This window comes from Neophocaena asiaeorientalis, unplaced genomic scaffold, assembly GCF_003031525.2.
Source record: "Neophocaena asiaeorientalis asiaeorientalis breed wild unplaced genomic scaffold, Neophocaena_asiaeorientalis_V1.1 scaffold192, whole genome shotgun sequence".
Lineage (NCBI taxonomy): Eukaryota > Metazoa > Chordata > Mammalia > Artiodactyla > Phocoenidae > Neophocaena > Neophocaena asiaeorientalis.
The window spans coordinates 5,046,714-5,073,947 of NW_020185326.1; the positions used below are offsets into that span (position 1 = coordinate 5,046,714).

Here is a 27,234-nt window from a genome sequence, read left to right on the forward strand (position 1 = left end):
TCTGATGTCAGTCCCCAGAAGAAACCAGGGCCATGGGCTGTGCTAGTTTACACTATCCTCCCTCCGAAAGCTTCTGTCTCTATTCCTGATCCAGAAGCACCCAGAGTCCAAGCAGGACCCTGCTGTCTCCGCACAGCCAGGCCCGGGCCATCTGGGTCTGGGTGGCACTAGACATGGCTTCCCCGCCTCCCCTCAGTAGGGCAAGTGGAGTGAAAGGGGTTAACCTCACCCGGATGTTGTTGAGGTTGACCTCTTCAAGTTTGGGGTCATTGCTCTTTATCCGCTCCAGCGTTTCATCCAAGTCTGTTGCATTTGGTTCTTCATCAGGCACAGGCTTGTATTGTGTAGGTTTGATCACACCTAGAGTGACCGACAACAGGCGGGTGGCTCACAGAGACGAGGCGTCACTCTCCCTCGACATAAGGACACCGGAAGGAAGCGGCAGCAGAGCTCAGGGACACGGAAGGCTGGGCATCTCAGGGGCTATGGGGGATGGGGGCGGGCAATGGGCGGGGTCAGGAGTCTGGGCCCTACTTGGACTCTGCCTCTGCCGTCCTGCAACAACTGGGTGAATTCGCTAAACTGTCTGAACCTCGGTGTCCTCATCTGTAGAATGTGAATGAGTCGTTCTAGCCAGTGGGCTCTTGTGAGGGTAAAATGAAGCCTGGATGGGAAGGAAATGTGTAGGCCTTCCAGAGGGAGGGATAATTGCGCGTTGGGTGCCCTCGTTTCTCTCTGGGGCCAAAATGCCAGCTTGGAACGATGCAGCGGAGCAATTCAGACAATGCAATATTGGCACAGGAAAGGACAAGGAGACTCGTGGGGCAGGAGAGGCATCCGGAGACAGACCCAAGTGGACACATGGACATTTATGATCAAGGTGGAGTTCCAAACCAGAGGCGAAAGGATGAACTTTACACAGAGTGGTGTTGGGACAACAGGAATTTGATTTAAAAAAATGAAAGTTCAATCTCATCTCACACCACACACAAACACGAACTCTAGGAGGATTAAGAAGTTGGATATAAGAAGTAAACCTCTAAGACTTACAGAAGAAAATACAGGAGGACGTTTTGTTAATACTGGGATGGGGAGGGTCTTCGTAAATACGTCACAAAATCCCAGGAGAGTAAAAGGAAAAAGTGGATAGATTTGGCTTTATAGAATTCGAAATCTTCTGCAGTGAGCCAGAGAGCGGGCAGAGGCAGCAAGACGTGGGAGGACCCCTCACTTCCAAGGTGCCCTCGCTGGGGGCAGGGAGGGGTGCCCGTACTCACTGTTGAGTCCCTCCTTGTTCACGATGGAGCTGCTGCCCAAGGCCTGGTAGTACTGCTGGTTGCTCATGAGCGTGTGCATGCCCAGGATAGCTGCGGGGACACGAAGGGCCCATGACGCGCCTCTCAGACAGAGAGGCTTCTGGGCACGGACATTCCATGCCCCAGGAAGTTTTGCTCACAGAAATGGCAAGAAACACTTGCATGTAAACTTTTAAATTTTATTTGGTTTTTACTCTTGCCTCTATTGACATGACTCTCGAATCTCCATCCCCAGCCTAGGTTTCTCTGTCCCTGGCCTCAGATTCCTAGATGTCCCTCTGATGTCCCACTGGCACGTCCAACCCAACTTGGCCCAAACGGAACTCCTCTTTCCCGACAACAGCCTCTTCCTTTGGCTCACGTTCCATCTGGTCATCCTGCCTGTCCCTCGGGGTAGACCCTCAGTCACATGGCACCCCTTCCCCTAAATCCTCACCCTCCTAGACAGAGCTTCTCATCTGTCCCACCTCGCACTCCATCACCTCTGTCCTGGTTAAGGCCCTATCAGTTCTCGCCTGTATTATCACAGCTGTGGAATCACTGGTACTCTGGCCTCAGTCTCTTCCTATCTTCCCCCACCAGCATTCAGCACAGAGCAGCCAGAAAGATCTCTCTGGAAAGGCAAACCTAACCACATCCCCCCATGATCAGTCATTCTTTGATCCATTCATTTGTTCGACATTTACCGAGGGCCAGCATCACGTGTCCAGCTCCAGGGGGGTGGGGACGGTGAGCAACAAGAAAGACAGGGGCTCTGCCATGTAGGTTACAGACTGCTGGGAATGAGAAACTAAGCAGGTACCCACACAATTAAAAACGTAAGTGCAGAGGATGCTAAGTGTTGTAAAGAAAAAGTTCAGTGTGTTCTGGGAGAAGAGAACAGAGAAACTTGGGATGAGAGAGATGAATATAGATGTTGGCCAAGTTAAGAGAAAGGAGGTAGAACATTCTGGGCAGAGGGATGGTGGGTGGGAAGCCCTAGGCTTGGGGCGTGGAAGGCCAGGGAGGGAGGGGGAAGCGGAAGATGGATAGAGGTGAAGTTGGACATGTGGCAGAGGGCAACAGGTCCTCACCAAATGCTTATGTCGGGCTAGAAAGTACACTGTACATCAGTGACACTCAGTCTGGTTGTGCATTGGAATCACTGGGACTCTTTTGAAACTCCTGATGCCCAGGACTCCCCCAGACCAATTAAACCACAATCCCTGGGCTGGGGCCAGGCATCTGCCTTTTTTAAAGCTCCCCAGGTGGTTTCACCGGGCAGCCGAGGTTGAGAACGCTGCCTAATGCCATCCCCCTTAATCTTCACAACAACCCTTTGGAGTAGATTTTATTCAAATAGGCAAGGCCACATCCTACAGGGTCTTCTAGGTCCAGGTAAGGAGCTCAGATGTCTTTTTCTAGGCGTGGCCTGAGCAGGGAGTGAGATGGTCTGACTCAAGTTCTGTGACTGTTATCAGGCTGAATGTGGAGCACTGACTAGAGGGGAAGGATGGGCGTGCAGGACCATGAGGATGGTGCCTTGTGACTCCAGAGTCTGGCTTCACTGGCCCTCCCCGGGGCTGGCCCTGCTTCAATAGCCTTGGCCTTTGCCCACGCCCTTTCTGCTCCTGCGACACAAATGGTCACTGCTCAGTAGATGCTCCTGCTTCTGCCAATGCTGCCTGTCTGCTGGCAATCCTCTCTCCATCTGCACTGCCCACTGCTGAAATGCCCCCCAGGAGAGTTTTGAGATTTAGCAAATAAAAATACAGGATACCCAGTTAAACTGTAATTTCAGATAAACAATGAAAAATGTTCTAGTGTAAGTACATCCCATTCAGTATTTGAGACCTTCTTATATTAGAAGCTTATTCATCATTTATCCGAAATTCAGATCCAACTGAGCATACTATATTTGATCTAACAACTCTACCTCCCCATCCTTTAAGTTTGGAATAATGCTTCCTCCCCCAGGGAGACCTCCTGGATTCCACCTTCTGTCTCTGTAGCTCTCTCACAGCACCTGGTGTCCTTATCATAGTACTTAGTCAACACAGTGTTAGAGCTCTCTGGGTACACGCATGCTTCCCCTACTGGACTGTGGGCTTCCGGAGGTCAGGGAAGAATATTATCTCTCTTCTACCTCTTCCAGAAGATGGTATTTGGTAAACATTTGCTCATTAAAAAAAATTCCCCTGGCCATTTCATTAGACACGATTTCTAGTTAGAGAGACAACAGCGAGCCTTTAGTGAAGACTCAAGAGAACCAAGTTCCAGCCCTGACTCTGCCCCTGATGCTGTGTGACCTTGGGTAAGTCCCCTCCCTTCTCTGGGCTTCAGCCTCCTCTGTACAATGAGGGGTGAGACCAGACCATTGGTTCTCAATCATGGCTGCATATACAAATTACCCGCGAGCTTTACGACAATACCAGTGCTCCTGAACAAACTGATTCGAATCTCTGGAGATGTATTTTTAATCTCCTTGGATGATTTTTGATGCCTAGTGGGAGCTACAAACCACAAGACAAGATGATCTCAAAGTACCTTCTGTTTCTCACATTCTAAGAGTCTTCTCTGCTAAAATTAGACTTGCCTGCTCATCGCTAAGGAGAGCTGGTAAGGAGAGAGGCATCTGCCCTGTTTTGAGCTCTCTGGGCTTTAATTTAGGCTGCGTCTCTGCGGGCGGAGGGAGCTGAAGCCTGCGTCAGCAGCAGGTGAATCAGATCACCTGGAGTCACCTTCTCTTCCAGCTCCCATACAGAGAGCAGCTTTGGTGGTGGTTCTGGGATGCTGCTGGGATTCCAGATTTGGAAAAACAGTTTGGAAAGGTTGCTGGAATCGTAGGAAAGATGTAACCTCATATGGCTGGCTGGTCTTGCTTAGAGTGTATAGAGAGGTGGAAAATGGAAAATGCATTTTGTGCTTGGACAATAGCTTCTTGTAATGGTCCAGAAAGAGAGGGCAGAGGCAGGAAGGTTACAAGGAAGTGCTGGGGGACAGAGGAAGGAGACCTGGGCTCCAGTCTGGGCCTTGGTACTAATTTGCTGGGTAACCCTGTCCAGGTCACTTCTACTCTGGGTCCTCGGTGTTCTCACCTGTAAAATGGACTATATTTGAAGGATGATCTCTTACCTTCACATGGGACTTAATAGCCACATGGCAATTTCTCATCTTCTTACGCTGTTTGATTTTTACAGCAAGCATCCAGGGTAGTTACTGTCGGTCCCCACTTTTCCAGCAGGCTCAGGAGGGAAATGGTTGGTCAAAGACCATTCGGTGAGGACCCTCCTGGCTTCTAAGTTAGTGTCCCCACCCACACCTCTACACACTAGGTCACCAACAGGTCTAAAGTTCTAAAACTTGTCCTCAACTTCAGAATTCTAAGGACAGATAACAATACATTCTAGAAGGTAATGTATATCAATAGGAGCCCTAAGAAGAAATAAAACGACTTTGCAGTTCAGAGGAGATTAGAGTTCTAAGAAGGAAGGAGGGAAGGAGGGAGGGAAAAAGGGAGGGAAGGAGGAAGGGGAGAGGCCAAGCTAAATCTCCACTGCTGGGCAGAATGCTTGGTGGCTCTGAAGCCAGTATTTCCTCTCCCGCCCTAAGCACCAAATCATGACTTTATCCTGCTTGGTTTTGCACACTCCACGTCATCAGGAGTGAGTGATAGAGAAAAAGAGCACATCAACATTGCTTGCTGCTTCGTTCTTTTTTTTAAAAATAAATTTATTTATTTATTTTTGGCTGCATTGGGTCTTCGTTGCTGTGTGTGGGCTTTCTCTAGTTGTGGCGAGCGGGGGCTACTCTTCGTTGCGGTGCGTGGGTTTCTCATTGCAGTGGCTTCTCTTGTGGAGCACGGGCTCTAGGCACGCGGCCTTCAGTAGTTGTGGCACACGGGCTCAGTAGTTGTGGTGCACGGGCTTAGTTGCTCCGCAGCACGTGGGATCTTCCCGGACCAGGGCTTGAACCCTCTTCCACTGGGATGCGTCTCCCCGCCCAGTTCACCTCTACTCTTCCTCCTTTCGTCTCAGCTTCAGTCCCCACTCTCATCTTGCAGCCCCACCACCTCACTTGGCCCTTTCTCCCTCCGACACTCACTCCCACTTGTCCTTCCACGTTGGCCTCAGTGTTTGTTTAACCTCAGCTCCTCGAGGGCAGGAACCGGGCCGCTTTCTTACGATTGGTCCAGAGCAATCGGAGGCTTAGTTAATGGAAATGCTATGCCTGGGAGTTGAGTTGTGGGGAGCAGAGATGACATGAAGACCCTGTGCCCAGCGCATCCTCCTCTTTTTTCCCTAATGAGTCATCCACTCGGGGCTCCAGCTACTCTCCCCAACACACCCAGCACTCCGACAAGATGTCCTGCCTCCAGCGCCTCCGTCTCTCAAACTGACTGATTCCTTGCATCCTTGCAGGCACCCAGCTCTGTTTTCTGATGCCTCAGGCCAGAAAGCCTGCCATCGTCTCGTCATCTCAGGCTCTTGGCCTCTGACCCAACTCTAGGAACAGCTGGTCTCTCGGAGCCACGTTCCAGACGCAGTCCACCTTAGCCCTTGGCCTTACCTGGGGCCTGCCTCCTACATCCCCTCGTCCTACGAACACCACCGCCTCTCTGCCCAAGCCCCTGCTTTCATCCGGCCTCTTCCAACACTCCCCCAAGGCACGGGTGTCAATGCTTTTGCACGACATCCGGAGACTTTCCTAATTCGGCCCCATCCTCCCCAGGCCGACTCTGTGAGACTCTGCCATGCACCCCCTCTCAACACTCTGTTTCCATTCCCCTACCCTGGAGGGCTTTATCCAGGTTGTGCTGGGTGGTGATGCTGTGAGTGGGACCAAGCTGCCTGGGTTCAAACCCCGTGGGCAAGGATAACCTCACTGTGCCGACTTCCCCTCTCTGAGAAATGGGGACGTCAATAAAACTCACTTCATAGGATTGCTGTGGTCAACAAATGCAGCAAGGTATGGAAAACAACTCCCACAGCAGCTGGGACATAGGTGGTCAACAAATGTTCCATGCCTCCTTCCACTGCCACCTTGCAAAGGGCTGACATACAGCGACACGTGTCCAAGGTTAGCCAGTGAACACTGGTGTCGCCTCGCAGCACCCCTCTCCTTTCTGGACAGCGGAAGCATATGGTATCATGAACAGATACTAATAATTAGTCACGCCAATACAAATAAAGAGGAATAGTTTCAAGAGATCAACCCAGAAATTTAGCACAACATTGCAGCTCTGTTTTGGCACTGACAGCAGAGTAATTTGATAATCCCTCTGAGCTGCCTAACAAGGGGAGTGACGTCATGGAGGGTGATCGGAGAAGGACCAGGATAAAAACAGCCCCTGGGGTGAGTCAGTGTGGAGATGCTGGACAACCATGTCACTCACCCACCGCCCAGCTGCACGGATTAACCGGAACTCAAGGGGACCCCACATCAGGGAGACGGTTCCGTCAAAACACCTGAGCCTAATGTGGATCTAATGCACGTTGTGTGGTTTCTGACGAGCAAACCAGCTGAGTATGCTGAGCTACGTGCTCCGCTTCCATCCAGGTGACCTCCTCACTGCTGTGTGCTTCAGAGTGAAAATGAACACCTTTCTCTCTCAGCCCTGACACCCTTTAAGCCACTGCCCTTTGTCCTTTCCCAAATGTTCTGCCTCCTTAGGAAAGGGTTGTCTGGACCGAGGGTCTACACATTGGCTCTCCTTTTTCACTCCTTAGGCCCTGCAAGCTGGCTTTGGTGCCCCTTCTTCCTCTTTCCTAAGCGTGTCATCAGGACTGGTGCACAACACCCACGAGAAGCAGGAGGACACGAGAAGCAGGAGGACACGAGAAGCGGAAGACACTGCGGCCGGCTGAGTTTCCTGGCACTGGCGGGCTCACCTGGCCTCTGGCTTCACCTCTGAGTCTCCCGGCCAGCCCTGAACCCTCATTCTGTCTCCCTAGCTCTTGCGTTAGGCTCTGCCCATCTTGATTTGGCCGTTGGTTCCCAGCCCATGTGTGGCTACCTGGCCTCCACTGTGGCTATGTTCACCCCATTTCCACTCCTCTCCCAAAGGCTTCTACCTCGGCCAGGGCCCTTGCCTCCAGAGCCCCGGGTCCCCACTATTGCCATGCCCTCTGCCTGGAACTTGATGATGCTAATGACACCCACCTCTCTATCTCCAGTGTGGACCCCTTGCAGAACTCAAGACTTTCATGTAGGGACTTCCCTGGTGGCGCAGTTGTTAAGAATCCACCTGCCAATGAAGGGGACATGGGTTCAATCCCTGGTTCGGGAAGATCCCACATGCTGCGGAGTAACTAACCCCGTGTGCCACAGCCACTGAGCCTGCACTCGAGAGCCCGCGAGCCACAACTACTGAAGCCCGCGTGCCTACAGCCTGTGCTCTGCAACAAGTGAAGCCACCGCAGTGAGAAGCCCGAGCACTGCAACGAAGAGTAGCCCCCGCTCGCTGCAACTAGAGAAAGCCCACGCGCAGCAACGAAGACCCAACGCAGCCAAAAATAAATAAATAAATAAATAAATGGATAATTTTAAAAATAAAGTCTTTCATGTACAAGTGCCCTTGATTGGGTGGCCCACAGGCACCCTGAACTCTAAAGATCCCAAACTGAACTCCGTATTTCCCCTACACCTTCTCCTCCCCGCTGTTATGGTTGAACTGTGTCCCTCCAAAATTGTTGATTTTGTCCTGATTTGTCCCTCCAATATGTTGAATAAAGTAATTTCTAGTACCTTAGAATTTGTAACTATATTTGGAGATAAGGTTTTTAAAGAAGTGGTTAAGTGTCAATGAGCCTGTTAGGGTGGGTCCCAATCCAATCTGTCTGGTGTACTTACAAGAAGGAGATTAGGACACACAAAGGGACACAAGGGGACACATGCACAGAGGGACACCATGAGATACGGTCATCTGGAATCAAGGAGAGAGGGCTCAGAGGAAACCAAGACTGTAGACACCTTGATCTTGGACATCTAACCTCCAGAACTATTGAGAAAATACGTTTCTGTTATTTAAGCCACCAGCCTGTGGTATTTCGTTAGGGCAGCCTGAGCAGACTAACGCACCTTCATTAATGGCACCAACGTCCACTTAGTCTCTGGAGCCAGGTCTGGGCTCCTCCCTTGACCTCACAGTTGACCCTGTCTTTCCTCTCCCCTTCCCACTTGCCTTGAGTCTCTCCCTACCCCATCCACACTCCTGGCATCATCTGGGTGAGGGTTAGTAGCCCCCAAGGCTGCAAAAGAAAAAGACCAGCTACCTCACTGGGCCAGGGAGCACAGCATGGTGGTGGGCACACTGTGGCCAGAGCCTGACCCCCCGTGGGGAAGGGACACGGGCGAGTGGGACGGGGACCAGACAGTAGAAAGGGGAAAAGAGCAGGTGGCAAAAAGCTCTGGATCTCAGGCCACCTTCTGGAGTTTTAGGGGCTGTTTGTGAAGATCACATGGAAACACACATGAAGATGGAGGGTGTCGTACAAATATGAGATATGGGGTGATCGCCTCCAAGCCCGGCTCTCCGAGCTGTGCAAAATGGTAGAATCAGATGACTTGCTCCAGCCCTCTGTGAGCCTCCTGGACCTGAGATGCCGGCAGCCCTCTGTCTTCCCCCCTCTATCCTGTCTTCCCAGGCGGCCTGAGCAGGATTTGATGCCATGGCTGGTGAAGGGCCCCGGCTGCCTTGCACAACCCTCTGGGATGGGGTCTCATGGCAGCAACAGCTGGCTCCGTGGTGGGAAGGGTTTTGGTTTTATCTCCATTTTATTCATTTCGGTTTTTAATAATAGAGTTCTATCTGCTCTAGTCCTTGTTAGAAACAGAGAGGGTGTTTATGTTGAAATAAACCATCCAAGGCTCGCCTGCAGACGTGGGTCAAACGCTTTTGGAGGACGTGGGGAAGCATCAGGAACGCCTCTTACCTGCGATGTCACAGAGTTCCGCATCCGAGGCATTGGCCAGGGCCTCCTCCAGCTCTGGCTCCAGTGTCACACTTTCCAGCACGGGGTCCATCGGCTTCTGCTTGGGGACCCAGACTTTTCCTGAAAACACACGGGGTGCCCATTACAGGGAGTGCAGCTGCACTGGGGCCCTGGGTGGACCGTCCCAAAGCCCTGAGGGTCCCTCGATGCCGAGAGTCCATTAAAACTTCTCCCTCTGGGGACCCGGTGCCAAACTTGTCCAAAGAAAGGGAATCAGAGATCTCCAACAAAGCACCCTGCACGTTTGAAAAGAAGAACTTTATAACTTGGTCAAGGGAGACTGCTCACTACTGAAAACCATTGGTTATTAATTTTAACAATCTGTAAGTAGGAAAAGATACAAAAGAAAAATATAATAAAATGCCAGGGTCTGGAATACTCTAAACAAACGTTCTGGTATGAGAGAAAAATCGAGAAACATTTCTAAACCAAATAAATAAAATACACTCAGATTATTAAAAGAGACATAGGGAGAAAATATAATGTCTCTTGGGACATGATATTTTTACAGTGTCAGACTCATAATTGAACGAGAGAGCAAAGAGGTTGGTCGGTCACTGCAGTGTGCACCAAGAGGCATTGTTAAAGAAATTATGGGGCGTCCACACGATGGTGTTCTAGCGGTTATTATTATAAAGGATGGTGGAGATCTCTACTTACTATGAAAGGAAAATGCCCAAGACAAAATCTTGTGTGAAAAAGCAAGTTTACAAAATAGCATGAATTATTTAATTCCATTTATGAAAATTGCACATATATCAATATATATTTATCCATGCAACACATATTTACTGAATACTTCCTATGTGCCCAGCACCCTTCTTGGAGCTAGGGGGACAGCAGTAACAGTTTAGTGAAAGAAGACAGATAATAAACAAACATGTAAAGATACCAGAGAGTACTAAGAATCACAAAGGAAAATAAAGCCAAGCAAAAGACTAGGAAGTTCCACGCTGGGGTGTGGGTGAGGTGGGCTCTGCTATCTTCGGTAGCGTGGTCAGGGAAGATGACCTGTGAGCTGGGCCCTGACAGAGTGAGGAAATGAGCTGCTCAGACCAGCGACAAGACAAGGATGCCTGCTTTCATTGCTCCTACCCAACTGTGTATTGAAAGTTCTAGTCAGAGCAAATGGACAAGAAAAAGAAATACATGGCATCCAGACTGGAAAGGAAGAAGTAAAATGATCTCTGTTCGCAGATGACACGATGTTATATGCAGAAAATGTTCCACACACACACAGAAAAACAGGGTACAAGATTAACATATACAAATAAGTGGGGTACACCAGCAAATAACAATCTGAAAGGGAAATTAGGAAAATAATTTCATCTATAATACAATCCAAAAGAATAAAATACGTAGGAATAAATTTAACCAAGGAGGTGAAAGACTTGTGCATGGAACACTATAAAACATTGTTGAAAGAAAGGAAAGAAAACCTAAATAAACAGAAAGATATCCCAAGTTCATGGACTGGAAGACAATATTAAAATGGCAATATTGCCCAAAGCAATCTACAGATTCAACACCATCCTTATCAAAATTCCAATGGTCCTCCTCCTTTTTTTTGGAAATGGAAAAGCCAGTCCTCAAATTCATATGGAATTGTAAGGGGCTCCAAATAACCAAAACAATCTTGATAAAGAACAAAGTTGGAGGACTCAGACTTCCTGATTTCAAAACTTACTACAAAGTTAAACAGTGTGACACTGACATAAGGATAGACATATAAAAAAATGGAATAGAATTGAGAGTCCAGAAATAAACCTATACATCTATGGCAAATTGATTTTTGACAAGGGTGCCAAGTCCATTGAATGGGGAAAGAACAGTTTCTTCAAGAAGTGGTGTGGGACAACTGGGTATCCACATGCAGAAAGATAAAGCTGGACCCCTATCTCATACCATACACAAAAACCAACTGGAAATGGATCAATGATTTAAATATAATACCTAAAATTATAAAATTCTTAGAAGAAAACATAAGTGTAAATCTTTATGACCTTAGATTTGGCAAAGTAGTCCTAGATATGACAACAAAAGAATAAGCAACTAAAGAAAAATAGATCAATCGAACTTAACCAAAATAGATCAATTGAACTTAACCAAAATAAAACTTTTGTGTATCAAAGGACATTATCAAGAAAGTGGAAAGATAACATACAGAAGAGGAGAAAATATTTACAAATCATATACCTGATAGGGTCTAGTATTCAGAATATATAAAGAACTTTTACAACTCAACAACAAAAAGAAAAACAACCCAATTTAAAAATGGGCAAAGGACTTAAAGACATTTCTCCAAAGAGGATATACAATTGCCTCTAGGTATCTGAGGGGGATTGGATGCTCAAGTCCCTTATATAAAATGGTATAGTATTTGCATATAACCTACACACATCCTCCTTTATACTTTAGATCACCTCTAGGTTACGTATAATACCTAATACAATGTAAATTCTATGTAAATAGTTGCCAGTGCGTGGCAAATTCAACTTTTGCCTTTTTAAACTGTGCGGAATTTTTCTGAATATTTTTGATCCCCAGTTGGCTGAATCCGCGGATATGGAACCTGCGGATATGGAGAGTCAACTGTACAGATGGCCAAGCACATGACAAGATGCTCAACATCATTGGTCATTAGACAAATGCAAATCAAAACCACAATGAGATATCACTTCACAACCATGATAATGGCTATAACATAAACCAAAAACCAAAATGGAAAATAACAAATGTTGGCAAGGATGTGGAGAAATTGGAACCCTTATATATTGCTGATGGGAATGTAAAAGGGTGCAGTTGCTTGGGAAAACTGTTTGGCAGTTCTTCAAAAAATTAAACACAGAATTACCATACGATCCAGCAATTCCACTCCTAGGTATATACCCAAAAGTTACCCATACAAATACTTGTATAGGAATACTCACAGCACCCCAATCACGACAGCCAAAAAGTGGAAACAACCAAAATGTTTGTCAATAGACAAATTGTGGAATATTATTCAGTAATAAAAGGGAATGAATGAGTCTCGAAAATAATATTCTAAGTGAAAGAAGCCAGACACGCAAAGTCACATATTATATGATTTAATTTATAGGAGATATCCAGAATAGGTAAATCCATAGAAACAGATTGGTGGTTGCCAGGGGCTGGGAGCGAGGGGCATGGAGAGTAACTGCTTATTGGATACAGGGTTTTATTTTGGAGTGATGAAAATGTTTTGGATCCAGATAGAGATGGTAGTTGCACAACGTTGTGTGTGTACTAAATGCCACTGAATTGTTCACTTGAAAATACTTAACGTTATGTTATGTGAATTTTACATCAATTTTTAAAAACCTGCTCATTTTGGCTACTGATTGAGAATAGCCTGCAGTGGGGCCAGGATGGAAGCCAGGAGATGGTTAGGAGGCTCCTTCAAAAGTCCACATGAGAGATGACAGTGACTTGGACCAGAGGTGGGGAGGGGTGGGAAGAGCAATGTTCAGAAGGATATTCACTAAAATGGGATCAGTGCCTACCTCTCAGCAGAGAGTATTACTTTGTTTTGTTATTTAAATTGTTTACAGGGGCTTCCCTGGTGGTGCAGTGGTTAAGAATCTGCCTGCCAGGGCAGGGGACACGGGTTCAAGCCCCGGTCCGGGAAGATCTCACATGCCACGGAGCAACTAAGCCTGTGCACCACAACTACTGAGCCTGCGCTATAGAGCCTGCAAGCCACACGACTGAGCCTGTGTGCCACAACTACTGAAGGCTGCGTGCTTAGAGCCCGTGCTCCGCAACAAGAGAAGCCACCGCAAGGAGAAGCCCGTGCACCACAACGAAGAGTAGCCCCTGCTCGCCACAACTAGAGAAAGCCCGCGTGAAGCAACGATGACCCAACGCAGCCAAAAAATAAACAAATAAATTTATAAAATAAATAAATAAATAAATAGTTTACAGCAAAGATCAATTACTATACAAGCAGAACAGTCAGCAAAATCATCTGGGAGAAAATGTGTCATAACCTTCACCAGAGGTGCATCTGGAAAACAGCAAATCAACATGGCTAAAAGGAAAATGAACTCTGAAAATGACTGATGCAGTGACTAGGATGAACATTCAGTAAATATTTAAGACCTATGGTTTATTATGCCCCTGCAGCAGGTGCCTCCATGAGGGTGGTGACTCTTAAGACACTATAAGAGGGACTCAGATGTCTTCCCTTCCTTCATCTTACTAGTTGGAATGTGGGTGTGATGACTGGAGCCTCAGCAACTAGATGGACCATGAGGACAAGAATATATTACAAGGATGGCAGAATGAAAAACTGGAAAGGGTCTTGATTCCTAATGCCAAGGAAGATGTCTTACAAGCCCTGGAATGCCTAACCCTGCAGCTCTACTAAGTGAAAGGAAACTAAACTTCCATTTTAAGTCTCTCTTACTTTGTTTCTTCAGCACAATCTGTATAATGAAAATACCCTGCATGGAACTTTATTCTGATTCTCCCACTTGAGTGAGACTGAGGGAAAATCCAAATCTCTCAGGACTTTGTACCAGTTTATGGGTCTTACCACATCCTGCTGGGTTTTGTAGTGCCTGAAATGCTATTTCCCCTCAGCCTAGGCTCGCTCTCGGCCCAGCGTGGGGCAAATGCTCAGTAGAGCTGGACTGAACGGCCCTGCGTCTGCCTGTTAGAGCTGGAAGGTCTCCTTCCCCACACTCTCTGTTGAGGCTGTACTTATTCAATATACATGGACTCCAACAATCATCATGTAAATATTTTATGATGACGATGCTGGTGGTGGTGACGATGATGATAAACCTTTGAGGCTTGTCATAATATGAAAATAGAATAAATTCCAGCTACCCTCCTTGGGTCAGTCTGGTTTTTCATGAGGGCTCTCAGGCTCTGGGAGTCTGGTGAGCTGTTCCCGGCTTGGGGCCAGGTCAGCGCTCTGCGAAGGGGCAGCAGGACTGGTTTATATATCGCCCCAATTCCCTTCCCCATCCCCCATCTCATCTCCAGCTCCTCCCCTGGGAGGGGGATGGGCACACAAGGGAACAGATGTTAGTAATGACTCACCAACTGTCCACTCAGGTCTGCTGCTGACTCTCACAGCCTTGGTTTCCCCATTTTTCAAATGTGTGGTGGGGATAGTGGGAGTTTTAAGGCCCCATGAAATCCAGAGATTTTATTATCTTCACCTGCTGCACAGAACTCACTCCTCATGGTACAAGTACCTTGCTTAAAACCATCTTGTGCCTATGCTCTCAGCCAGGCACCCCCAGCCCTTACGGTCAAGGGCCCCTTCCCCTGCCGCCAGCTCCAGGGTGCCTCAGACCACACAATTCTTCCAAAGCTCTGTGATCCAGATGTCTCCTGGGCTTCCCTGACCTTCCAAGTTTTCAGTAAAATCTGGACTGAGCTTCAATTCCAGGCGCTGGGATGGCTAGAAGTCCTCCCTGAAATGCCCACACCTGCTTGCTCTTTCATTTCATTATTTATCAGGTAGCACTGTGCTAGTACAATAGGGACACAGAAAGACGGGGACCCTTGGCCCATCATGCCGACATTCTTGGGGGTGAGGAGAATGGAAGAGGTGGAACACAGACAATTAATTACCCAAGTAATTTATTAACTAGAATTAATGCTTTCATTCAACAAATATTTTACTAGGTGTCTACTACACGCTAGGGTTTTTGAGGTATAGAGATATAACAATGAACTAGACAGATGTGGTACTTGTACCCATGGAGCTTATATTTGAAGGAAAAAGCTATAAGATCCATTATGCATATATTTAATTTGAACTCATTCATTCATTCAACACCTCTCTCCTGAGCCCTACTGTACACTAGGCCCTGTGCTGGGTGCTGGGGGAACTGTGTAGGCAAAAGCAGCTGAGTCCCTGCCTCATGCAGCTTACAGGCCAGTGTAAATAAATACATAATGATAAAATAAGAATTGCTCTGAAGAACACACACAGGGTCCCGAGATGGAGAATAACCAAGGGGGAACTGAAGGGATGGAATGTCCTAAACAGTGGAGACCGGAAAGGCTTTCCTGAAAGAGGAGACAGTACAGTTGAGACCGAAAGGGAAATAATAGCTAATATTGACATAGCATTCATGATGCACCGGGTGCTGTTTTAAGTGCTTTATATAGATCTTAACTCAATCTTCATAACTCCCTCAGAAGGCTGGTAATATTCATCAACCCCATTTTACAGATGAGGAAATGGAGGCACAGCAGGTTTAAAAATGTACTCAAGGAAATTCCCTGGCGGTCCAGTGGTTACGACTGCACTTCCACTGCAGGGGGCACAGGTTAGATCCCTGGTCGGGGACTAAGATCCTGTAAACCACGTGGCATGGCCAAACAAACAAATGTACTTGAGTTCACACAGCCTAGTAAGGGGTAGTGCCAAGACTGTAGCCAAAGTAGACCCAACTCCAGGCTATGTTTCTAACCATTACGCCTCTTACAGAGGAGAGAAGCCAGCCCTGAAGCCAGCTCGGAGGCGGACAGAGGACCAGCATTCCATGCAGAGGGCATACGTGCAAAGGTCCTGAGGTAGGAAAGAGCTTGGAGTGTTTGGGGAAGAGAAAGAGGCCTGTGGGGCAGCAGGGCAGTGAGCAAGGGTGAGTATGGTGCCAGAGAACAGGAGGATGATTTGGAGTGAAGGGGACGTTCTGGAAGGGTTGGATAGTTGGAGTGCCTCTCTGCTCCCCGGAGTCTTCTAGATGGCTTGCCTTAGTCTGGGGCAGAGAGTCTTAGAGGGGCAGATGAAGGAAGGGAAGCTGCAGCTGCCAGAGAGAGGAACTTTGGGGAAAAAGAAGGGATTATTAGGGTAGAGACAGGATATCTCTTGTTCCTGGTTTGGAGGGGACAGGTCTTGTTTGGGCCTCATGTCCTGATACATTTTAATAGTTTCTTCTTTCCCTTTTGACAGTATCAGGTTTGTATGAAAAATAATCAGGACACCCTAGTTAAAGGGGACTTAGGGGAGTGTTACGGGTCTGGTTTACCCCAAAACTTCACTAAATCTACCCCATGCGCCAATGCTTTGGGAGTTGGGTTTGTGACTTTGGGCCAGGCAGGGATGAGAGCAAGGAGGTCCAGTCACATCTGGCCCAACACAGGGCCTGGCATACAGCTGCCACTCAATGATCATGGGGAATGACGTACTCAAAAGTGCAACATTGTTCAGTACCTCGCTTCTCCCCTGTGTAGGGGACCAGATCTTCTCGGTCCTTAAACTCCTTTGCTTGCTTTTCCAAGTGATCCAAGAGCTCCTCCCTTTTAAAGGGGCCCGTGGGCGCCTTGGTGGTCTGATCCTTCTGCCTCAGGCCCGCAGGCAGCAGTGCATTCTACAGTGGCAGTTGCGGGGCAGGTGCACAGAGAGAGAGAAAGAGAGAGAGCAGTCAGCTGCTGAAGACTCGCATTCCTCCAGAAACTCATCACTGAAAAACGGGGAGCTCAATCTAAGTCGCTCATTTACATGTAAGGAAACTAACAACATGGGAGGGGCAGAGGCTTGCCCAAGGTCACTGGCAGACAGGGGCAGAGCTAGGCTAGCACTCAGGTCTCTTAACCATACCTGTTTCCCAGCCTCTAACATTGTTTTAAAGGCAAGGGGGTGAGGGGTCAGCTGACCAGGGGCTGAGCACAGCGGAGGGCTCCAAGAGCATCTGCTGAGGGAGAAATAGGATTAGGTTGGTGTTTGGATGCATGAGGGTATTTACAGCCGTTGTGTAGAAAGTGGTTGGGGAGAGAAGCAGCCTGAGGGGTTTGAGTTAGGGCCCTGGATGCAGAATCAGGCAGGAAGAGGCAGACCCAAAAAACAAGCAGAGAAAGCTGGGCAGGACTGCAGGAAGGGCCAGGCATGCTCTCAGGCTGCAGCCCTGGTTGGCCCTACCAGCTGCTTTCTACCCTCCTGACTGTCGTGCTCATGCATGCTGGCTGTTAAATATTTTGAACGTTGCCCGTGGAGATGGGTCTCTCAAGAAAGATAGCATCAACCAATCACTGTGTTCTCTTCTTCAAACATGGACAGGCTTCTAGGTGTGGGCTCACTACTAAGGCGGATTCCTAATCAGGATGGATTTGAATCACATGGACTTCACTTTAACTCAGTATCGTAGAGATTCAAAGAAGTTTACGGTTGCCAGGATGCTTAGAGATCATCAAGTGTACACATGCTCCCTTCAAGAGGCAACTGAGGCCAAGAGCAAAGAAAGACTTGCCCCAATCTAGAACCAAAACCAGGGTCCTTCTTCAGATTTGGGGGAAGAGGGCAATCTTCTAGTTAGATCATTGCTCTCTCCCCACTCCCTCTCATTCGGGGAGGTCAGGAGGATATGGGGAAGGCTGATGTGAGCAGAATCTCACCTCACTTCTTGCTGCACCCCCAAAATGGCTAAATTGGAGAGCCGTTCCGTCTCCAATCTTTGTACCAGCAAAATGCATATCTTCACTCACTCACTCACACTTCAAATCCTTTCCTAAAAGCCCCCTCTGAGAGGGAAATACTATCAGCTATAAGAAGAGAGCTCTGTGCCTGGGACATAGAAGGACAAAGCCTGGGAGGGAAATGCTACTGTTTGACTGCAGTATGAGTTTTTTTTGTTTTTTGTTCTTTTTACAAGATAGTTTACCACTGTGCTGTTCCACTAAGAGTGGTGGGTGCAAGATCAGGAGACTGGAGTGTGAGCCCAACTCCGGGAGAGCTGAGGTGAGCAGGGCCTAGCACACTGATCGGTACACACAGGGGCTCAGAGAGTGGGGCTGGTGTATGTGCAAATGCATTTAGGCCACAAGTCAAGAGGGACATTTGGGAGTTGGAGCACATTATGAGAGGACGGCCAATAGGTAGAAAATCAAGCCGTGACTGATTTGTGGATGAGTGTCAAGAACATACGTGGTGCCACAGATACCCTAGTTTTCCTTAAGCAGCAGTCCTCAGACACTGTCCACTGTGATATGAAGGATGGCTGATGGTCCACAGATGAGCCACATTTCCACGGGTATGTCCCAGGTGAGACAGGATTTCCTGTGGCTACTAGTGTGTGTCCATTCAGTGAAAGTACATCTACCGTAGCCCAGTTGAGTGACGGCACAGCCTAAATGTCGGCAAATGTCCATCTGTGATTACCCATAATAAGTAATCAAATTCTTTGTGACACACCAGCATGTCACAGTTACCCCACACCAGGCTTAAGCCCTGACTTGGAGTAATGATGTCTCCAGCAACATGATCTTGGGCAAATCTCACCGTTTCTCCGTTTCTCTGGCTGTAAAATGTGAATAATAACAGTCACTCTCTCAGAATTGTTGAGAAAAGTAAATTAGATAGTGCAGAAGAGTGCTTAGCACGGTGTCTGATACAGTGAGCACATAAATGATCATTGACTATTGTTGCTGTTCTAAAATCAGATGAAATACCTTATACCAGGAGGTTGGTTACCCAAATATGTTGGACAGGGTATGTGTTATCCCAATATATCTTAAAATTCGAAAAAGGAACACATACAAATATAAAATGAATTAAGCATGGGAAGCAAGTGTTTTCCCAATGATCCCCACAGGGAAGACCTGAGAGATTTTTGTCACCATAAAGGATTTTGATGGCAGTGAGGTGCTGGGGCACATTCTGACTTCCGAAAGGCTCAGTATTGTGATGGGAGAAACCCATGATGTTGTAACTGAGGGGAAAAGGGTTTGCAAACTCACATCTCGTTTTGAATATATCTGATAGAGGCCACTGATTCAAAGTAGGGTTTTTCACATTTTTTTCTTTTTCTTTTTTTGTATATACATGAGATAATGGATGGTCGCTAAACTGGTAATCATTTCATGATGTATGTAAGTCAAGTCTTTATGCTGTACACCTTAAACTTCTACCGTGCTGTATGCCAATTATATCTCAATAAAACTGGGGGCGGGGAAAGTAGGGTTTTCAATGTCAGCACAAGAGGTATTTGGGGCTGGATGATTCCTTGTCATGTGGCTTGTTCTATGCATTCTTGGCTGGTTAGCAGCATCTCTGTCCTCTGTCTAATGGATGCTGGTAGCACCACCCCCCTCCTAAGTTGTGACAGCCAAAATGTCTCCAAATATCGCCAGATATCCCTGGTAGGGGTGCAAAATCGCCCCGATTGAGAACCATTTCAGTGTTAAAACTGAAGCCCATATCATTCTAATAGGGGAGTGAAGATGTTTTTAATGTATTTTAAAAATATTACTTAGATGTCATGTTAAAATATAGTTTCATTTATCTTTATTGAAAGCAGTTGACTTTTAAAAAACAAAAACATGTAAGGCCTTTTCTAACAATTCTTAGCTTATTGGATTTTTAAAGTAAATACTGAGAGTATCAGCCTCATTAGGAGTTTATTTTCATTCTATCAAATGGTGCGTCTAGTGAACTATAACGTGATTTTCAATTAAAACCAGACAGTTGTATATTTTTTAAACTCATGATTATTTATCATTTTAACTTGTTTTCAAAAACAGCATATGAACTCACATGATATACAAGAATTAACTCAAAATAAATCAAAGACCTAAATGTAAGAGCTAAAACTATAAAACTTTTGGAAGAAAACATAGGCATAAATCTCTGTGACCTGGATTAAGCAATGGTTTCTTAGATATGATATGAAAACAATAAGCAACAAAAGAAAAAAATAAATAAATTGGACTTCATCAAACTTGAAAATGTTTGTGCTTCAAGGGAAACTGTGAAGTAAAAAGACAACCCACAGTTTGGGAGAAAGTTTTTGCAAATCATATATCTGAGAAGGATCGAGTATGCAGAATACTTAAAGATCTCCTAAACTCAAAATATATAAGACAAACAACAGAATATAAAAATGGGCAATGGATCTGAATAGACATTTCTCCAAAGAAGATATAAAAATGGCCAGTAAGCACATGAAAAGCTGCTCAACATCATTAACCATCAAGGAAACACAAATTAAACCCAGGGTGAGATACTACTTCACACCCATTAGGATGGCTATAATAAAAAAGACGAGTAAAAACAAGTGTTGGTGAGAATGTGGAGACATTGAAACACTCATACACTGCTGATGGGAATGTAAAATGGTACAGCCCCTTTGGAAAACAGTCTGGCAGTTTCTCAAAAGATTAAGAGTTATCATATGACACAGCAATTCCACTCCTAGGTATATACCCAAGAGAAATAAAAGAATATGTTGACACAAAAACTTATACATGAACGTTTATAGTCATAATAGCCCAAACGTGGAAACAACTCAAATGTCTATCAAGTGACAAATGGATAAATAAAGTGTGGTATATCCATACAACAGAATACTATTTGGCAACAAAAAGAAGTACTGGTGCGTGCTACATCATAGATGAAACCTTGAAAACATCATGCTAAGTGAAAGAAGCCAGTCACAAAGGACTACATAGTGTCTGATTCCATTTATATGATATGTCCAGAGAACAGTCAGATCTGTAGAGACAGAAAGTAGATTAATGGTTGCCTAGAGCTGAGGAGGAAGGTGAGAAATGTGGAGTGACAGCTAATGGGAGCAGGTTTCTTTTTGAGGTGATGAAAATGTTCTAAAATTGACTATGGTGATTGTCATATAACTCTGTGAATATACTAAGAAACACTGAATTATATACTTTAAATGGGTGAATTTTATGAATTTCACATCTCAAAAAAGGCATTATTAAAAATGGACTATGGGGCTTCCCTGGTGGCGCAGTGGTTGGGAGTCTGCCTGCCAATGCAGGGGACATGGGTTCAAGCCCTGGTCCAGGAGGATCCCACATGCCGCGGAGCAACTGAGCCCATGTGCCACAACTACTGAGCCTGCGAGCCACAACTACTGAGCCCACATGCTTCAACTGCTGAGGCCCGTGCGCCTAGAGCCCGTGCTCTTCAACAAGAGAGGTCACCACAATGAGAAGCCCGCGTACCACAATGAAGAGTGGCCCCTGCTCACCGCAACTAGAGAATGCCCACGAGCAGCAACGAAGACCCAATGCAGCCAAAAATAAATAAACTAAAAATAAATAAATTTTTAAAAAATGGACTATGTTAGTGAGGGGAAAATTACAAAAATGGCCAATGCAATAAATTAAATGCCCATGGAATGCTGAGAACACAGGCTCTTCGTGTGTCAGTGGCCAAAAATGATGCTGAGATTGGGCAGGCTAGAGCTAGCCAGATTTAATATGGTGTCTTGTTTTACAGAGCAAGGTGCCATATTATGTAAATTCATCATGGAGCAGTTAAATGTATAAGAAAATGCTGCCTTGGATGACTATTAGAACCTGAAACTGACTCTCAGACCCAGCCTACCCAGTTGGTGAGGAAAGAGTTCCCACAACCATTTTGGTGTCACCTTCGACCAGGACAGTATTTGTTGAACATGTATGTGTAGAAATGTATCTTTCATTCCTTCATTTCTTAATCGTCCAACAAACATCCATGGAGTGACTATTATGTGTCCAGGCAGTGTGGTAAGACCAGGACCCCACCAAGGGCTCTCTAATTTGGAATAACTGAGGAGACAGAAGGTAAGTGGGGGAAGCAGAGTAAAATGAGAGAAAAGTCTCAATTACAGCACGTGTGGAAAACAATGTATTGTTTTAGTTTTTAAGGTTAATCAAGATCCTAAAGTGGGGTCCACTTTACTGAATAGCAAAGAATAGTCGATAACTAGCCTCTACATTCCTGTAAAGGTCGTATACGTCCATGATGCCTGCTGGTAATTGGAACGATCTAAACTTTAAGGCACTTAAGTCTCATTCTCCTAATCTTAATGTCTGCACAGGGTAAATTTGCTGGGCACGTGCTTTCTTTATATTTAGCTCAAAGCATCAGTCTGCTCCTCCAAGACATATATCGCTTCTGCATGAGGGGAATCTGTATTTACACACACACATCACATGGACATCTTCAGTCCAAAGACCGGTGGGTTACGGGTGAGATTTGCTTTAGGAGACAGCTTTGGTACAATATATTTGGTACAATATATATTACTTACAATTGGAAATTTACTTGTGTGAGGAGGGCAGTGACTAATGCCTGGGCGATCTCCTTATTATAGCCTGACAGGAAAGTTAGTGTTAGTTTTAAGGAGGAAGAATTTCTAGACACTCTCTGATCTTAGCCTAAATATAAAATTATAGCTGTTATGCGCTTGGGAGTGGGGAGGACTGTGGCACATTGGAGCTAATTACCGCCGTGTAAGAATGTGGGTGGTGTTCTTAGATCTGCTCAACTTTAGGTGAAAGCTCTTGATTTTTAAATATTGACACATGATCCAAATATTTTAAGAACAATGTTCAGACCAAATAAAACACAGATGCAGGCCAGTCCCAGCCCATGGGCTGCCACTTTGCCACCTCTGATCTGAGGTTCCTATCAGACTAAAATTCCAGGTAGAGAAAGTCAAGATACTCATTCATTTATTCCACACATGATCACTGAATGTCTTGCTCCTTTCAGGCTCTGGGCCAGAGGAAGAAAGAGGTTGTATACATGGGTTTTTAATTTAGAGGTTTTAAAAAAAAATTAAAAACGAATCAAAAGTTTAATATGTTCTTGGAAATAATCACAGAGGGAAAAACTAGGCAATCTCTTCCTGTAGTTCCCTACTTGTGGTTTTTTAAATGGTGACTTCCCTTTAACATTGTAAAATTAAAACTCGGATGTGCAGCCTGACAGGTTAACATCTTAGCCTAATTTTCTCACCCGAGCTCTGGAGTCCAGCTGCCCACAGGACAATGAAAACTGACAAATCCTCAACTGCGTTGTTAGGAGCTCTAACACCCTGCAAACAGGTGAAGTAAAGGCCACTGCACAATTATCACTATAATTATCTAATTATAGATAGCTGGGGCTATGAGCGACTCCGTCCTGGCTAGAACTACTGCGGGCTGGGGTAGAAGCACACACACAAGCAACACATACACACACACACACATACACATACAATGTATTAAAAGGATCATAGACTCCTGGCAGCTCAGAGCTGCAAAGCCCTGAGACAGCCTCTGGGCCAATTCTTTCATTTTCAGTTGGGGAAACTGAGGCAAGGGAAACTGAAGTCACTTGCCCAAAGTCACACAGCTTGTTAGCCACACAGCGAGGAAGCCTGAGCTGATATATAGGTGACACTGCACATAATTGGCTTCTCAAGGATCAGTATGATTGTCTTCAGACTAGTGGCTTAGCATATATACAACGTCCTTTAACCTGGTTCTTCACAATGACAAAAAACAAGGAATTTTATCACTTTTCGTCCATAAATCAACTACGTCTAAGAACAAGGGAATGTACAATGTGTCCCCCCCCTTGGGCTGGGCTCCAGGAGTCCTGGGTTTCTGTTCTGTGACTGAACCATACACAGCCCCCTGGAAGAGGGTGGACCGCGCTCTTTATCGGGTATTGGCAGCGAGGGCTGGGGAGGGCAAGGGCCTTGCCTGAGGTCACACGTGGACCGAGAGCCTGGGCTCCTGAGTTCCAAGCCCCAGAAAGCTTTCCATCCCACCCGGCTGCCTTCCTCTAAGAACGGATCCTGGAAACCAGATGTGGCCCCGTGTGAGAACCAGGCTGCCTCTCCGGAGCGCACCTCTTTATCACACTGGTCTCCGTTTACAGGTGGAGAAACTGAGGCACGGAGGCATGGCAGGGACAGGTGCTGTGTGACAGGCGGGGTGGTGAAGGGCTCGGTGAGAGGTCTGCAGTATAACCTCTCAAGGCTGAATGAGTCAACCACGGGGTTTACTGAGTGGTTTGTTGGTTAATGAGTCAACCACACTGTGTGGTTTATTCCACTCCCCCTTCCTCTGCCCTGCCCCTTCCTAGGGTCAACGGAAAGCTCTAGAGCCTGGATTTTTTGAGTCTAACACAGGTGCTCAAGAAACACCCAGGCTTTGAGGGCATGAGGGAGACTCCTCACAATAAACCAGATGTGTCCCTGGCTGTTCCCTGCCATTCCCTAACGACAGCCCCAGAAACAATGCTCCTAACAGCCTCCAGACACCCATCCCTCTGCGAAGGAACCAGCAGGCATTGCCTGAGATGGCTCAGCAGACACCCAGACACTGTGCTTGGCATGGTGGGGAGGACCCAGTGGCACTCCCTGCCCATGGCCTCCGGGATAACTGCCACTCCTCAGGCGGCCCTGGGACCTTTGTGATCTCAGCACCTCCCGGCTCCCCTGGTGCTTCCTGTGTACCCAGGGAAGGTCCCTCTGCAGCTCTGCTCACGTAACCAGAAACATTTCACCTCCGGATGCCCCGCTGAAGTCCCGTGTTGGCTGGGGTTTTTCTGGCCCCTCCACCCCAAGCCTATCCTCCTGACCTCTACATGCATGGAGTTACTGTCCTGGGTAAGAGTGAAGCCCAGGAGGTAGAATTCTCAGAATTCTCCCTCCTGCTTCAAACAACCTCAGCCTGCCCTTTCCCCCCGTCCACCACAGCAGCAGCCTGAACATTAAACAGGCCAGTCAGCCATCCAGTTACCTTTTACAAGGTATTTGACCCAAATGCTTTTTTTCAAGTGGCCTTGAGGACTTTTATTTTCCAATTATCTTTCAGATCTGATTCCCCTAGTGTAAAGCGTGGCCCCCAGTGCCTCAGGGCCCGTCAGGAGACAGAGCACCCCGCCTCTGCCCTGTTCACCAGCAGCTTCCAGATCCCACTAGAGGTCACTCAGTGGGGCTTCAGCAGAGCTTTCTTGTCACATATGGCAGAACCTAGCCTGAGAGCACAGCACTCGTGCTTCGGTCACAGACGGGACAAGCGGGTCCAGACCTCTAATAAGCCCCCTTTCTCCACCCATCCACCCGCCCAACGCACTCTGGACCTCCTCCTCTCTTCCTGTTCTCTCCAGAAAGAGCCAGGCCTTTGCCTCAGCCACCATGACCCTGCTGCAGGACTGGTGAAGCCCAGGAGCTAGCACATCCCCCGGACAGCTTTACAGGGTATTCGTGCTGACATCCAAAGGCACCCTCGTAGCCCAAGCCCAGTAGTTGTTTGTGGTGGAACCTATTGCTCACGACAGCACACTTTGTGTCTCTCTGCTGTTCATGGCACAAGGTGAGGCCAAACCTTCCCTTCCCGGCATTCTCCTAATCCTCCTTTTCTGCCTCCTGTACAAGGAAAATGTTCCACGTTCCCTGCTGTGCGGGGCACCCTGAGACAATGAATGAGTGATTGCGCTCCACAGGGGCCCAAGAGAGGGAGACATGCCCAAGTGTGAGCAGCTTACTCTACCCGGGCTTCCTGGAGGCGGTGGCTCCTGAGCTGAGTGAGTCCCAGGGCACTAGGCAGGACAGCCGGGGTAAGAGAAGAGAGGAGGGGGATGTTACCGGGGGATAGCACCGCGGAGACAGAGGCTTGGCAGGATGAGGGGGTGTGGCTCGCCAGGGGAAGGAGTCTGAGGCTGCAGGGTTTGGAAACGTCTCCATCCGAGGGGAACCGGCCTAGTTCAAGCTGTGCTGTCTCTTGCTGGGACCATCAGAGTAGCCTCAGGCTGGCCTCCCTGCCTCTGGCCTCTCCATCTGCACTCCCTTCCCCTTCTATCAGCCAGACGGACCGCACCAACTGGCGCATCTGACAGGGTCACTCCCCAACACACGCACAAATGCTCAGCACCTCTGCTAACCCACAGAATCATGACTAAATTCATCAGCCAGACATGGAGAGCTTTTCATGATTTGACCTCAACCTACTCCAGCCTCCCGATCTTCTCATCTTTAAGTATTCCATGTTCCAGCCACTCCAGGCTGCTCCGCATTCCGCAGCCGTGCCCCACACCCTCACCCTGCCAGGGCATTGCTCAGGCTGTGCTCTGTGCCTGGAATTCCATCCCTCCTCCCCTCCCTGCATACACCCTTCAAAGCCCTTCCCTTGGGCACCCTGTCCAGCCTTTGCTGTGCTCCCGGCACTGATCTGGTGATTCTCTTTCCAAACACCCTGAGGCATCTTGCCAATTCTTATATAATGTTCCTTCTAATTTGTCTTGGAGCACATTTATGCGGTATCCCTCTCCCCAGGGAGACTGAATGCCCCTCAAAGGCCAGCTGGGACGTATCCTAGTCATCTCTGAATCTCCAGCACCAAGCAGTGAGCGCTAATGTGTTCTGAATTGTCCAGAATCACACAGCACTGATGCTCCAGCAGGGAAAAGATGGTATTTCTTGGACACCCTTCAAGTCAGCATCACACCTGCTGCCCTGAGCTGTTTGCTGGGCACCCAGCTGCTGCCCCAAGCAGGTCTGGGGAAGGGGATGCATTATGAAGGGTGCTAGAGTGCAGGTGCCCACCATGGGACCAGAGTTTACTGATGGAGATTTTGGAAAACGCCAAGCTAGAGAGTAAGACCTTTGTAATGTTTCCTTTGGGGATCTGGATTTAAATTCCTAGCAACTCCTCTCACTCCTCCTCAGAACTTTTGGCAGAGCAGAACATCAGGCCATCAGACTGGCAAACCCATAGTGACAGACTTCAAATTGTCACCAATATCATATCTCCCCTTCTCCAGTAATAAAAGCACTCCACCCTTAGCTGAGCACATGGCCACTTAGATTTAAGGACTACTTTTCCCAGGCTCCCTTGCAGCTAGGTTGGGTCATGGTATGAGAACTGTCCAGTGGCAACTTCCAGTAACTTTCCTTAAAAGGTACTTGAAAAATGGCTTTTCTCCTTTTCTCCACCCCACCCCTTTTCTTCTAATGCCTGGAATGCAGCTATCCTGGCCACCACCTTGGATCATGAGGATGGGGGCTACACCTTAGTGATGGCAAGGACGTGAGCTGCATGGAACCTGGGACTCTGGGATGTTTGGGGAGCTAAGCTCCCTACCTGCCCTAGACTGCCCACCTCTGGACTTTTATGAGATGAATAAACCACTGCTTACATCATGTTATTTTGAATCTCTATTACTTACAGCTAAACTGCAT

At 47.2% G+C, this 27,234-nt stretch overlaps 1 protein-coding gene across 1 annotated transcript in view; it reads right to left on the bottom strand.

The window, feature by feature from the left end:
• The window catches only part of TMOD1 (tropomodulin 1), a 68,697-nt gene that overhangs the window by 22,822 nt on the left and 18,641 nt on the right, over window positions 1-27,234 (bottom strand). The window contains exons 3-6 of the mRNA XM_024734414.1: window positions 16,491-16,647; window positions 9,230-9,349; window positions 1,278-1,367; window positions 230-360 (exon numbers count right to left, since the gene is read on the bottom strand). Coding sequence (XP_024590182.1) covers window positions 230-360; window positions 1,278-1,367; window positions 9,230-9,349; window positions 16,491-16,647 — 498 coding nt within the window. The remainder of the gene's footprint in view (window positions 1-229; window positions 361-1,277; window positions 1,368-9,229; window positions 9,350-16,490; window positions 16,648-27,234) is intronic.